Source organism: Acartia tonsa, chromosome 4 (assembly GCF_053477335.1).
Source record: "Acartia tonsa isolate MP-2025a chromosome 4, ASM5347733v1, whole genome shotgun sequence".
In the NCBI taxonomy this organism is placed as follows: domain Eukaryota; kingdom Metazoa; phylum Arthropoda; class Copepoda; order Calanoida; family Acartiidae; genus Acartia; species Acartia tonsa.
Window position 1 is genome coordinate 35,085,421 of NC_137263.1, and position 15,252 is coordinate 35,100,672.

The 15,252-nt window shown below is 37.9% G+C and overlaps 2 protein-coding genes across 2 annotated transcripts in view; both read right to left on the bottom strand.

The window, feature by feature from the left end:
• Positions 1 to 13,136, bottom strand: part of LOC145316950 (KICSTOR complex protein kaptin-like) — a 19,741-nt gene extending 6,605 nt beyond the window's left edge. Inside the window, exons 1-11 of the mRNA XM_080157800.1 lie at positions 13,078 to 13,136; positions 12,418 to 12,490; positions 11,784 to 11,841; positions 11,282 to 11,407; positions 11,054 to 11,139; positions 10,471 to 10,590; positions 9,681 to 9,719; positions 9,325 to 9,394; positions 8,824 to 8,880; positions 2,979 to 3,077; positions 2,536 to 2,633 (exon numbers count right to left, since the gene is read on the bottom strand). Of these exons, the coding sequence (XP_080013926.1) occupies positions 2,536 to 2,633; positions 2,979 to 3,077; positions 8,824 to 8,880; positions 9,325 to 9,394; positions 9,681 to 9,719; positions 10,471 to 10,590; positions 11,054 to 11,139; positions 11,282 to 11,407; positions 11,784 to 11,841; positions 12,418 to 12,490; positions 13,078 to 13,120 (869 nt within the window). The 5' untranslated portion in view covers positions 13,121 to 13,136. The remainder of the gene's footprint in view (positions 1 to 2,535; positions 2,634 to 2,978; positions 3,078 to 8,823; positions 8,881 to 9,324; positions 9,395 to 9,680; positions 9,720 to 10,470; positions 10,591 to 11,053; positions 11,140 to 11,281; positions 11,408 to 11,783; positions 11,842 to 12,417; positions 12,491 to 13,077) is intronic.
• Positions 13,120 to 15,247, bottom strand: LOC145316951 (ubiquitin-like protein 7). Its single transcript, XM_080157801.1, has 4 exons — positions 15,114 to 15,247; positions 14,330 to 14,615; positions 13,748 to 14,218; positions 13,120 to 13,594 (listed from the first exon to the last, which is right to left on the bottom strand). The coding sequence occupies exons 1-4, from the start codon at positions 15,233 to 15,235 to the stop codon at positions 13,361 to 13,363; spliced, it is 1,113 nt and encodes a 370-aa protein (XP_080013927.1). The 5' UTR covers positions 15,236 to 15,247; the 3' UTR covers positions 13,120 to 13,360.
• Positions 15,248 to 15,252: the final 5 nt, after the last annotated feature.

Genomic DNA, 15,252 nt, shown 5'->3' on the forward strand with positions numbered 1-15,252 from the left:
TGCTTATGAACTAAGTTTAAGTTTAGAAATAGTCCCCCTACTGACAACCCCTTGCCCCCCGGGGCTCAAAAAAAACCCAAAAATAAACCTAACCTTAATTAAAATTTCTTATTTGAAGAGTTAGAGGTACACTTATTAAACCAAATATGCTTCTTTTTGGATGTTATTGACATATCTGCTGAACAAAAATATAATCGGCCTCCAGGTTCAGGTGCTGCAGGCCTCCAGGTCCACTCAGGAGACAGGTAAAAATTTAAATTTCTTATTTGAAGGTTTATAGGTACACCTATTAAACCAATACAAGTCAGCCCCCTGCCACCAACCCCTAGCCCCCCGGGGCTCAAAAAAACCCTAAAAATGAACCTAACCTTAATTAAAATTTCTTATTTGATGAGTTAGAGGTACACTTATTAAACCAAATATGCTTCTTTTTGGATGTTATTGACATATCTCCTGAAAAAATTAAAATCGTACCAACCTGGATGGAGAATCTGTAGCTTTGGATGACATCTGGATAAGATCAACCCCCCTGAATTAAATTCTTAAAATGACTCCACTTTCATCTAGACTTTATAATCTGAATCATATCAAAAACGCTTGCCCCATTTTGAGTATCTGTAATATTACATCTGAGACAGAATTATACTTTAAAAAGCATACCTAAACATTATAAAATAGACATTTTAGGTCTATCTAGAAGGCTCCTAGAGGACACCTTGAGCCTGCTTGGAGCACAACTTTCTCTAAATTCAAAAAATACAATTTGTTTAATTTTCCTTATCCAGCAGTCGCCTGGAGGTCACCTAGACCCTGCCTAGAACACATATCTTTAAATAAGAACTTTTAATTTTTACCTGTCTCCAGAGTGGACCTGGAGGCCTGCAGCACCTGAACCTGGAGACCAATTCAAATTTTTTCAGGAGATATGTCAATAACATCAAAAAAGATGCATATTTGGTTTAATAAGTTTACCTCTAATTCTTCAAAAAAGAAATTTTAATTTTTACCTGTCTCCAGAGTGGACCTGGAGGCCTGCAGCACCTGAACCTGGAGGCCGATTCTAATTTTTTCAGCAGATATGTCAATAACATCCAAAAAGATGCATATTTGGTTTAATAAGTGTACCTCTAAACCATCAAATAAGAAATTTAAATTTTTACCTGTCTCCTGAGTGGACCTGGAGGCCTGCAGCACCTGAACCTGGAGGCCGATTCTAATTTTTTCAGGAGATATGTCAATAACATCCAAAAATAAGCATATTTGGTCTAATAAGTGTACCTCTAACTCTACAAATAAGAAATTTTAATTAAGGTTAGGTTCATTTTTAGGGTTTTTTTGAGCCCCGGGGGGCTAGGGGTTGGTGGCAGGGGGCTGACTTGTAAACTAGAAGTTAGTTTATAAGCATAAAAGCTTAAGTTTAAGAAATCATCTCTGTTGGTCAAATGGTTCCTGAGAAAATTAAGGTTAGGTTCATTTTTAGGGTTTTTTTGAGCCCCGGAGGGCTAGAGGTTGGCGGAAGGGGGGTGACTTCTAAACTAGAAGTTAGTTTATAAGCATAAAAGCTTAAGTTTAAGAAATCATCTCTGTTGGTCAAATGGTTTCGGAGAAAATTAAGGTTAGGTTCATTTTTAGAGTTTTTTTTGAGCCCCGGAGGGCTAGGGGTTGGCGGCAGGGGGGTGACTTCTAAACTAGAAGTTAGTTTATAAGCATAAAAGCTTAAGTTTAAGAAATTATCTCTGTTGGTCAAATGGTTGCTGAGAAAATTAAGGTTAGGTTCCTTTTTAGAGTTTTTTTGAGCCCCGGAGGGCTAGGGGTTGGTGGCAGGGGGCTGACTTCTAAACTAGAAGTTAGTTTATAAGCATAAAAGCTTAAATTTAAGAAATCATCTCTGTTGGTCAAATGGTTCCTGAGAAAATTAAGGTTAGGTTCATTTTTAGGGTTTTTTTGAGCCCCGGAGGGCTAGGGGTTGGTGGCAGGGGGGTGACTTCTAAATCAGAAGTTAGTTTATAAGCATAAAAGCTTAAGTTTAAGAAATCATCTCTGTTGGTCAAATGGTTCCTGAGAAAATTAAGGTTAGGTTCATTTTTAGGGGGATTTTGAGCCCCGGGGGGCTAGGGGGTGGGGTTATCCAAAAAATGATTAAAAATCCGTGAAGTACTAACCAAAAGTAAACTTTTATCCCAAATAACCTATAGTCTAACTTTAATACCTAGCCCAATAATCACGGAGTAAGCGAAAGTGTCAAAACTTCCCCCCCCCTTAATAAGGGGGAGGGGGGTTAATGCAACCATCTGGAAATCAAATGCGCAAATGGTACTTAGAATCCAAATTTAAGGATGAAATTTGGAATGAGTAATCCTTGGTAGGTCTATTTTCCTTAAATCGAATAAAAAAAGTTGGAAAAATTCCAAAAACTGCTGAACGGATGAGCTGTTAGCCGTTACTTTTCCAACGTTTATTCGATTTAGTGAAAATACACCTACCAAGGATTACTCATACAAGACTCTTACAAGGCTTCGACTTATTAAATCCCACCTGTATCCAACAGCTATAGATAATTCAGATCCTTGTTTAGTACCAGAGGAACTGCAAATTTTATCAGGCAACACTTTATTCAAAAACTCAGGTTTCTTCTGAATTATTAAAAATATTTCCAGTGTGGCTTCGAAACTGATAAATATCCGCAGGATTAGAAACGTTTTTCAGCCATACTGAAAAATAATGTTTAGCATCGTAATACAGACATTTTTCCAAGAATTTTCTGCAATTCGGGGAAACTAAACTGGTTTTAATCTTATAATTTTCTATATAAAAATTCTCGGAAATATGTCTATAATACGATGCGATAAATTATTTAAAAATTAAGTCTAATACAGTTTAAAATTACATTTGTCAAAATACTCTAGCCAAAAAAATGTTTCTAAAAGTTACTGAAAGTATTTTTATTTCATGTTTTCTTTTAATTTATTAATATTTACCAGTTGATGAGTTTGATGTCTAATGAAGGCAATGCTTGTCAAGGGAGCATCAAAGGTCGTATTCCATGTCTTCAATAACTCATTCCGTTCTACGTCAACCTAGCAAATAAAATTTTATCTTTAATAAAAGTTTTCTTTTATATTTACGTAGAACCATGGCATGGACTGAAGAATTTTACAAAACTGACCCTGAATTTGTCCCTGATAAAACTTACGTGAAAAAACCTTGGAAACCTGTTAGTACCAACCTTCCCACAAATGCTGCAGCACCTGAACTCAACACCTTCATTAATGGGTCTCTTAACTGCGTGCTTGGATCTGATCTCAACAAGATACATGTAAATCTACCTGAACGTGAACAGAGAGCCATGAAGCAATTGATTTCTTTGCAAAAAGATCGCAAAATTGTTATCAAGGCTTGTGATAAAACAGGTGGCTCTGCAGTTATGAATACCTGTGACTACGTGGATTCAATGAACACAATTTTGAATGCCACACACAAATACCCAGATGGTACAGAGCACAAGTATTTTGAGCAGTTAGATCCAAATGTAGCTAGCCAGATGTTATTTAATGACTTGGATAACCTCAAGAGTGAAGTTAATAATGCTCTTAATATGCAATGGATCGATAAAGAGCAGGCTAAATGGCTAGTCCCAGACGAACCTAAAGAGGGCCGCCTTTATGGTCTTGTTAAAGATCACGTGGCCAAAGAGAAGTGGCCACAGAATAGCAAAATTCCCCCCCTGCGACCTGTAGAAAGTGCATCTGGTACCACTTTTGAAAACTGTTCACACTTTGTTGACATGCACAGTAACGACATTGTTAAAAGCCTGCCGTCATACTGGCAAGATACACCTGACATGCTGCGTTTTTTTAAGTCAGAGAACGATGCCGGACCGCAGCCGCCTGGCACAATTCCGGTCACCTTAGACGTACAGTCTCTATACACAAATATACCAATTCAACAAGGTATAGAGACTTTCCGCTACTTTTTGAACCAGAGACAAGATAAATCTGTACCAACATCGTTCCTGATTATACTTCTTACATTTGTCCTTACGTGTAATATTTTAGTATTTAATAATACTTTCTATCTACAGACTATAGGCACCGCGATGGGCTCAAGAGTCGCCCCGACGTTCGCGTGTCTATTTATGGCTGGTGTAGAGCAATTGGCTCTAAAAAGATGGAAAGGCCTACAACCCCGACATTTTCGCAGATATATTGACGATATATTTTTCTTATGGAATGGTAGTGAAAATGAGCTTTAAAAATTTATTAAACATTTAAATGATTTCCATCCATATCTTAAGTTTACAGCCAGTTATGATTTCACCAAGAAAACCGTTGTTTTATTGGATACAGTTATTTCTGTGACAAAGGATAACTTTATCAAAACTGACCTTTATGAGAAACCGGGGCGAAAATGCAACTATCTTTCGCCCTTATCCTGTCACCCCTCACACATTACAGAAAATATACCTTACTCATTAGCGTTAAGGCTAAAACGTATTTGCAGTGAAAATTTAGATTTTTTAAACAAATTAGATTGTTTGAAAATAAAGCTTTTATCACGTGGTTATAAAGTTAATTATATAACAAAAGCTTTTGATAAAGTGAAAATTATTGATAGAAATGTTGCTTTACAAAAAGTAGCTAAGCAATCTGAAATAAAACGCCCAGTTTTATCTTTACAATATGACCCCCGTTTACCCTCTATTTCAAATATAATTTTTAGATTTTGGAAAGTTATGGTAAAAAATCCTAGACTAAAAAGAATTTTTCCCCACCCACCGATGATTACTTGGACTAGGCCAAAAAATCTCAGAGAATATTTAATTCGAGCCAAACTTCCTGTTTTAAATGATCGAAAATCAGAGAGAAAAAAGATTGGTTTTAAACATTGTAATAGAAATTGTAATCTTTGTAAACATTCACCCAGATTTGCAAAGGGGGGGGTTTTTAATGCAACCATCTCGTAATCAATGTATAAATTCGAATTTTGATCTGAAATTTTGCATGAGTAATCCTTGGTAGGTCTATTTTCCCTAAATCGAACAAAAAGTTGGAAAAGTAACGGCTGGCAGCTGGCGGCTCAGCCGTTTAGCTGTTTTTTGCCTATTTTCAGGGCAAATTCATCATTAATTACGTAGGAATCAACTTTTAAAAACATATTTTTGGTTTAATTCATGTTAAATGATAACAATAACCATTTTTTAAATTTCTAGTACCAGCTGCTAAACGGCTAGAACCGGCTGAAAACGGCTGGGAGCGGCCAAGAGTATGAAGAGTAGATAGGGCATGTGACATGTCTAGGGGTAGGTTTTTATGGTTGCTGAGCTCAAAAATGCTACCAAAAATAGTGGCGGCCCATCCATATGGCAGCTGGGTAACGGCTGCAGCTCAGCTGAGAGCGGCCAAGAGTAGAATCAGTAGATAGGGCTTGTGACGTGTCTAGGGGTAGGTTTTTATGGGTGCTGAGCTCAATAATACTACAAAAAATAGTGGCAGCTCATCCATATGGCAGCTGGGTAATGGCCACTGCTCAGCTGGGAGTGGCTAAGAGTAGAATGAGTAGATGAGGCTTGTGACATGTTTAGGGGTAGGTTTTTAGGGGTGCTGAGCTCAAAACTGCTACCACAAATAGTGGCGACCAATCCGTATGGCAGCTGGGTAACAGCTGCAGCTCAGCTGGGAGCGGCCAAGAGTAGAATGAGTAGATAGGGCTTGTGCCGTGTCTAGGGGTAGGTTTTTATGTGTGCTGAGCTCAATACTACTACAAAAATTAGTGGCAGCCTATCCATATGGCAGCTGGGTAACAGCTGCATCTTAGCTGGGAGCGGCCAAGAGTATAATGAGTACATAGGGCTTGAGACGTGTCTAGCTGAGCTGTACCTGTTACCCAGCTGCCATGTGGATGGGCCGCCCCTATTTTTGTTAGTGTTTTTGAGCTCAGCACCCCTATAAACCTACTCCAAGACACGTCACAAGCCCTATCTACTCATTCTACTCTTGGCCGCTCTCAGCTGAGCTGCAGCCGTTACCCAGCTGCCATGTAGATTGGTCGCCACTATTTTTGTAGTAGTATTAAGCTCAGCAAACATAAAAACCTACCCCTGGAGACGGCACAAGCCCTATCTACTGATTCTTCTCTTGGCCGCTCCCAGCTGAGCTGCAGCTGTTACCCAGCTGCCATAGGGATGGGCCGCCCCTATTTTTGGTAGTATTATTGAGCTCAGCACCCCTGAAAACCTACCCCTAGACACGTCACAAGCCCTATCTATTCATTATACTCTTGGCCGCTCTCAGCTGAGCTGCAGCCGTTACCCAGCTGCCATATGGATAGGCTGCCACTAATTTTTGTAGCAGTATTGAGCTTAGCACACATAAAAACCTACCCCTAGACACGGCACAAGCCCTATCTACTGATTCTACTCTTGGCCGCTCCCAGCTGAGCTGCAGCTGTTACCCAGCTGCCATAGGGATGGGCTGCCACTATTTTTGGTAGCATTTTTGAGCTCAGCAACCATAAAAACCTACCCCTAAACATGTCACAAGCCCTATCTACTCTTCATACTTTCTGGCCGCTCTTAGGTGAGCTGCGGCCGTTACCCAGCTGCTATATGGATGGGCCACCACTAATTTTGGTAGCATTTTTGAGCTCAGCACCCATAAAAACCTACCCCTAGGCAATAGACATGTCACAAGCCTACCCCTAAACATGTCACAAGCCCTATCTACTCTTCATACTCTTGGCCGCTCTAAGGTGAGCTGCAGCTCTTACCCAGCTGCCATATGGATGGGCCACCACTAATTTTGGTAGCATTTTTGAGCTCAGCGCCCATAAAAACCTACCCCTAGGCAATAGACATGTCACAAGCCTACCCCTAAACATGTCACAAGCCCTATCTACTCTTCATACTCTTGGCCGCTCTAAGGTGAGCTGATGCCGTTACCCAGCTGCCATATGGATGGGCTGCTTCTATTTTTGGTAGTAGTATTGAGCTCAGCATCCATAAAAACCTACCCCTAGACACGTCACAAGCCCTATCTACTCATTCTACTCTTGGCCGCTTAAAGGTGAGCTGCGGCCGTTACCCAGCTGCCATATGGATGGGCGGCCACTATTTTTGGCAGTATTTTTGAGCTCAGCAACCATAAAAAACTACCCCTAGACATGTCAAAAGCTAAACCTACTCATTCTACTATTGGCCACTCCCAGCTGAGCTGCGGACGTTACTCAGCTGACATATGGATAGGCTGCTTCTATTTTTTGTAGTAGAATTGAGCTCAGCACCCATAAAAACCTACCCCTAGACACGTCACAAGCCCTATCTACTGATTCTACTCTTGGCCGCTCCCAGCTGAGCTGCAGCTGTAACCCAGCTGCCATATGGATGGGCCGCCAATATTTTTGGTAGCATTTTTGAGCTCAGCAACCATTAAAACCTACCCCTAGACATGTCACATGCCCTATCTACTCTTCATACTCTTGGCGGCTCCCAGCCGTTTTCAACGGCTAAACGGCTGAGCCGCCAGCTGCCAGCCATTACTTTTCCAACTTTTTGTTCGATTTAGGGAAAATAGACCTACCAAGGATTACTCATGCAAAATTTCAGATCAAAATTCGAATTCTAAGTGCCATTTATACATTGATTACGAGATGGTTGCATTAAAAACCCCCCCCCCTTATTTAACATCATCAACAACAAATGAAAAGTTTCCTATTCTCTCTAGTATGAATTGTTTATCTTCTAATGTAATTTATTGTATAACATGTGTTAAACAATCTGGCAATTGTAGACTAAAACCACAGTACATTGGCAAAACAAAAAATCGTATATGTGATAGATTTAATGCCCATAACAGTTCCATTAAACCAAATTCAACCAAAGCTGTAGGTATTCATTTTTCTTCTAATGGACACCAACCCAATGATTTTCAAATGGTGCCATTAGAGCAAGTACAGAGTAATGACCCTTGGATTTTGTTATCTAGAGAAAAATATTATATTCGTAAATTTGACCCTGTATTAAATATTAGAATGTAAAATGCAGTTGCAATGTTTTTTAAAAAAATGAAAATAACAACCACACCACAATCCCCTCTTGCTACGCCCATTCAAAATCTTCAACCCTTTCTTTCAGCTGTTTTTTTTGTTTGTTTTGAAATGGTCTGCTATTAGACCATAAATAGATATGTAGCGGGAGTGTAAATATGTTTAAAATGTCAAAAAAGTTTATAGGTATGTGTTTTTATTAATATGAATTATGAAAATTTAATTTTAACAGCATTTCTAATTACATAACCTTTTATAAAGATGCGATGCATCTCTACAATTCTTCAAATCAAAAAGAAAAAAAGAAACGTTAAATATCTTTTTCAGATTCTTCAAAAATAGACTTTTTGTATGTATTATTTACTGATTTGTGTTTTTTCCTTTACAGGACGATTGAGAATGATAACCTTAGTTATTGAAATATATATATGGCCTGTACAAAGATGTTAGTTTGATAAAGTAGTCTTGGGTTGAGATGGATCAATAGCTTTTAAAACTTTCTTTTATAAAATAAATAAATGGATGTAGAATATACGTGGATATTAAGACAGGGGAAAAATTGTTATCAATCTAGGCTGCTAATATCGATATCATTTATCGGTCAGTTTGTTTATCCAGTTGGAGGGAAGGGGATGGGGTAAAGGGGGTTGATTGAGGGAAACGTTAATAACAAACAGCTACCAGTTTCACCTTATTGGTGTTTTTGATAATCTAGTGTAAGATCTAAGTAATAATAAATCCTTTAATAAATGATGAACCTCATTATGTTTTTGGTACATTTACCTTTGATACAACAAGATAGCCATTCTCACAAACAGTTCCTGTCGTTCTTATACCATCCTTAATCAAATAATTTTTGTAAGCATCATCTAAATACCTAATATTCAATGAAACCTTTTAATGAATTTAAGTACTAGACCATTCAAATATAAGGGAATAATAGCTTTTACAATATTGCGTAGAGTTGTGAGTAAGATTCCAGTCAAAGGCACTTTTTTTTTAAATATGCATTTCGTCAAAATGAAGTACAGTTAGACTTAATAAGCGCCTTTGACTGGAATCTTACTCACAACTTTACGCAATATTGTGAAATCTACTATTCCCTTTATTTATTTGTGTTATGTGCAGTTAACATTTAATAAAAAGTCAAATTTTGACGACGCCGTCGAGCCTATTTTAATTGAAAATTGAATAGGTGGCGTCTAATCTGATTGACAAATCTTAGTATATCAAAACTTGGATCTTTCAATCGGTTTTAAATAAGTTCCTATTTGGGTTGGATACCTTTGTAAAAATATCTGTAAACAAGGGTACACATGGTAATGGAGCAGCAAATTCTGCCAGAGTGTCATCCTCCTGACATAACATGTAATAGGGTTCTTTTTAACTTGTTTTATGCTATATAAAAATGGATGTAGAATATATTGAGACAGGGGAAAAATTGTCGTCAATTTAGATTGCTAACATGGAACTCGTTTACTAGTCAGTTCGTTCATCTAGTAGGATGGGAGGGGATGGGGTAAAGGGGGTGAATGGGGGAATCGTTATTTTAGTCCACTGCGTGTTTCGTTTTATTAGAGAACATGAAAATCTGGTGTAAGATCCAAGTAATAATAAATCTATTATTATTATGAACACTTTCCTCGAGTTCTTCATAACTTTGTATTGACTCTGCTTCACTAAATAAAGAAAAATTACATTTTATTGATTTTTCATATATTTCACGTTTAAATTACAAAAAAAAATCCTTCAAAAAAACCATAAGTCAAGGCCCTTACTGTCTATTTCTTCTTTTATCCAGACGCAGGGAATAAGGGGGGGGGGGGAAGTTCTGACACATTTGCGTAAACCTGGTGTATAGGCTTCATCTTTAGACTGAGAGGATAGGCTATTAGGGATAAAATCATTCTTATATGATAAATTTCCCCCAGATTTAAGCTTTTTTGGATAGGCCTCCAGGTTCCGGAGCTCCAGGCCTCCATGTGGTCTCTGTACAGTTAAAAATTAAAGATAAGATTTTTTTTGAAGAGTTAGAGGTTAACTTAAAAAACAAAATATGCTTCTTTTTGATTGTTATTCACATATTTGAAGAAAAAACATACATATTTTGTCTCATAAGCTGACATCTAACTCTTAAATTTTTTTTTTTTTCATTTTTACCTGTAGAGAGACCACCTGGAGGCCTGGAGCTCCGGAACCTGGAGGCCTATCCAAAAAATCCTAAATCTGGGGGAAATTCATCATAAAAGAATGATTTTATCCCTAATAACCTATCCTCTCAGTCTAAAGATGAAGCCTATACACCAGGTTTACGCAAATGTGTCAGAACTTCCCCCCCCCCCTTGATAAAACCTTTACCTAACCTCAATATGAACTGGGATAACCTCAATCAAAACAGTAAAATATTAAAAATTAATGTCCACAATATACCTGAACACATGTATCTTGTTATCACTGCCGCCCAGTATCCAATAGAACTGGCTTCCAACTATCACGTGACTCAGCTGATATGGAATAAACTCTAGCTCAAGTGACAAACAGCTGTGCTCACTTTAAAATAAGAAATGACATAAAACAAGGACAAATAATAAATATGTCTAATATTAGCCAATATTTTCGGGAAAGAAATTAAAACCGATGATAAACTTTTGCATATATGCATTTTTTTAGACTATAAATCTAGAAATATTTTAATTTGGTGCCTCATACTTTTATTCATTCTCTTTAAGAATTTCTCATTTGTCCCCAGCCGAATTAATAGCTGTCATTGAGGTAGGGGACATTAGACTATAAATTACACTGATACACAAAGTTTGATAAACAAGAATGCAAGGTAACAAGTTGGCTAAAAAAATTTGTGTGCTTTTTTAAAATTCTTGATTAATTGGTTCAAATCAGCAGAGTAATTTTTAAAATATAATTTAAATCTACAAAAGAGATAGTTTTGTTTATCTTCAATGGGAATGTGATATACCTTCAGATCACTCCTTACAGTATATCTAAAAACAACTACCTTTCACAATCATCTATATTTTGAGCATCAGGCTGCCAATCAGAATATATATTTATGTATTGACCACAAGAACCAGTTTCTGGGCCCTGAATATAATATTTTAAGTATTGGCCTGACAGTCTTAATATAATATTTAATTTTAAGTATTGATCTGACAGTCAAAATAAAATATTTGAAGCTTACAGTCCAAACAGCAGTATTTTATTTTTTTTAAAGTCAAAATCCTACCTTTACAATTGTAACTCCAATGACAAAATCATTTGATTCTGAAGATTTGTTGAAAGCATCAATTGAGACTATTTCTGACCCATTTGGTAAGTATGTGAACTGTAATTGTTTGGTTTGTGGCACCACCTAAATATATTTCTTTTATTTGTTGCACCTCCTATATATAATATGTGAACTGTAAGTAATTGTTCCATTTATAGCACCACTATTATTTATATGAATATGTGAATTTTTTTTTTTTATTGTAGCACTTTCTAAATAAATAATATTTAAAAAGTTATTGAATTATCTGTTGCCTTACCTACACATAAATAAATGAATTGTTATTGTTACCCTTAAAAGTCAACATTTTAGTCAATTGCTCTAATCAAGTCCAATTGTTCTTAATAATTAAGAGCATTTGACAAAGGTTAAACCCATCTTTACTGAAAATACGCTAAAAAAATGAGCCCATTTCTCATAAAGCAAATAGACGAACGGTTAATACACTTGTAAAGCTTACCACGCATCCACAAGGTCTCGCTAGGTGGGTCATGGACAGGTCGAAACAGAACAGTTCTCTACACACATTCAAATTATGTTTGACATGAACATTTTAAAAATAAAACAAGAATGCATGCATTCTATTGTATTCTAATTATGAATAACAATCTACACCCCGGGGTGGTCAACCTTACTCTGAAATGGGAAATTTAGTAAGACTTCCTGCCATTTTTTAAAAAATTAATAAAATGATCATTATTGGTGTAAATTGTTCTGTTTTATGGTATTCTCAAACACGCTTGCTATTGTTATCAAAACATGCTTTGCTCAATGTCCAATAAGATGTTAGCAAAATTATTCTTATAATAAAGTAAAATGATCTGTGTTTTTTTTTCTGTAATGAAGGATCTCGCTAAGCGCTTAACCGATATGATTCTACTTTACAGTATAGCTTCTCATAAGTAATGGGGAGGATTATAGATATTTGGGGGGAGGGTAACACTACCATATTAAGAGAAATCGCCTCTAGAAAAAAAATTTAACTAGCGCCGCCTACTGAATATTTTTTGGTTAACAGCTAATCGTAACATTTTTGCCTCTAGGGGCGTAGCCGCTAGTACTTAATAGCAATAATATGTCCATGTCAAGCGTTCCTGTTAAGAGTGGCCACCAGGAGTTTTGTGGACCCGTCCACCAGGTGTATCAAGGTGTGGGTGTAAATACTTCCCTAATATTTTTCATTATAATCCTCATAATAAAGTAACAGACAGTGTGTGTGTGTGTGTCTGTCCGTCTGTACCGAAAACTCTCGCTAACCGCTGAACTGATATGATTATCCTTTACAATGTAGCTTCTCATACGTCATGGGAGGGTACCAACACCCTCCCAAGAGAAATAGCTCCTAGAAAAAAATTTAAAAACTATATTGAAGAATATAAATAAAGAGGCCTCTGGGCGGGTGGGTAGCCGCTAGTTTATTCATTTGTCAGTCAACAATCCCAAGAAAATTAGGCCCTAGAGGTTATTGGACTTTTGCTCTATATTTAACAAAAATTTAAGTTGGTTGGCCATGCCAACCTCTCCCTGGCCCCCCTTTTGAAATTTCTCTTAGAGACTTTTAGGGCTGTATTATTTTCTAGTTGCTTCGACCCTAGTCTCCAGGGGAAGAAAATACCTTATAACCATATCAAGACATTTTATGGCAAAGCCTCTTGAAAGGTTCAACCCTTTTGAAGAAGCAATTTCCGTAATCTTAAACTCCAGACAAAAAGTGTTCCTTCTTTTTGCTATACAATAAAATGGAAGAAAAAATTCCTGGCTAGTCAGTTTAAAGGTATGCGCATTGTTTAACATCATTTTCTGAAATAATAAAAATACTAGCAACAAAATTAGTTATTTTTTCTTCAAAATTTATTTTACATTATCATTATATCACTAAAATTTACAAGACATCACATATAGAATAATTATAAATAGTAGATTTATATTACTACAAATAAAATAAATGAAAAAGGGCAACGTATTTTTATCAGTTTTTCAATACATAATGAAGTTATAATCTCATGGTTCAATTGAATTTGCTTTTTGAATCAAAATTTACTCTCCAAGCCATCCAGAGAAAATGAGCTCAATAGCCGCCTGAATATCTCCACCCATGACGGTCAGGGCCTGTCTCGCCAGCCCCTCGTCCACTATGCCCATATCCCGCATGGTTGCAAGCTGCGAACTCAGGTCAGGCTGCGGCGGAGCTGGTTGGGCTGAGTCAGCAGCCTGTGGCTGGCCGGCCGGTGAGCCTCCTGTTAGTCCCATCAGTGCAGTTTGCATAGCGGCCTAAAAGTAGTCTAATTCAAATCTTGAGCTATTAAGGAAAATAATTTAGAGGAACTTAAAATGCATGAGTTGTGGAAATAAAAATAAAATAAAAAAGAGCATCAAAATTATTAAAAGGGGCTCTTTTAATTTTTTTTCCATATTATTTTTTACCTGAAACATGTCAGCTGTCAGCCTGTTGGCGCCAGGAGTGGTAGCCGCCGTTGACTGTGAGGTTCCAGCACCGCTAGAACTTCTGCTGCCGCCAGCTCCTTGTGGCGCCATACCAGTTACGCCCATAAACGGGTTACCAGTAGCGGCAGACAGTGCAGCTGCAAGTTGCTCCGCCGTGATCTGAGCCGGTTGTCGGCCGCTTCCGCCAGCAACAGCCCCACCGTCATCGTCCGCCTCCATCTCATCATCACTCATGTCGTCCAGGAAATAAGCGCCACTGGATTCAGTTTCTCTTTCTGTTGGATCGTTAGATTGTCCGGCTCCAGATGAACGGCTGCGAGCTGCCTCTTCATGGACTGCAGCAGCAAGATTGTGGGCTGCCTCCAATAGGGCAGGGTGCTTCTCTCCGACAAGTTTGATGGTGTCATGATCAAGAAGATGAATCAAGAGCTGAGGCTTCGTAAGGAATGCCTAAAATGAAATATATGTTATGCATTTGAATATCATCAGTTATGACAAATAAATGAGTTTATGCAGGAGAAAATAATACCTATCAATTCTGTAACAATTTAAAATATTTACCTGGGCTACTAAATCCGTTTCAAGACCAGGACATGCCGCAGCAAGACTCTCCATGTTCTCCCTCTTTAACAGTCGGCGTGACACACGGGTAAAGGCAGGATTCTTGAGAGCGGAGCCAAACGCCAGGCGAAACTTCTGGAAATCATCGTCGGACACCTTAACAGGCTCTGGGGCGGGTGGGGGAGGACGGGGTGCAGGCATGGGGACAACCATTATCAGGTTGTTGGCGAGTTTGGCGGGCTCAAAGGCGTCGTCAAGAACATGACCGTTCAGCACTAGTCGGAACCTAAAACCATTTTCTCAGTTTAGTAATCCTTATACTAAAGTAACAGGATGTTTGTCTGTCTGTGTGTCTGTCTGTGTGTCTGTCTGTACCGAAGGATCTCGCTAACCGCTGAACCGATCGGGTTCTCCTTAACAGGGTAGCTTCTCATAAGTCCCGGGAAGGTTTATAACTATTTTGGGGGAGGGTACCACCACCCTCCCAAGAGAAATGACAAAAAAATCAAAAAAAATTTAAATTTAGGGGAGACTTCAACGTCAAATAAGGTGGTATCGTACATAAAAAATTAACTAACAAACAACAACATTTAAAGTGCCACTAGAGGCCTCTAGGGGCGTAGCCGCTAGTATAATTTAAAAGTGGCTTATTAACTAAAAAAATAAGCATACATCAACAATTTAGAGATACCCATATTGCTTCCACCTATTTTGATTACAAAACCACTAACAACATTTAATGGTTAGAATTATGTTAATATATATCAAAAGGTTTGGAACTTACCTATCAATCTGAAGGCTGCACAATTCAGCTGCCTCCTTGCGTAGCTCCCCCACAGACTTGACCCCAGTCTTCTTCCTGTACAGCTTGCCAGGAGTTGCCTGGCAGATAGTAACCTGGCTCATTTTATAGCAGTAGTAGT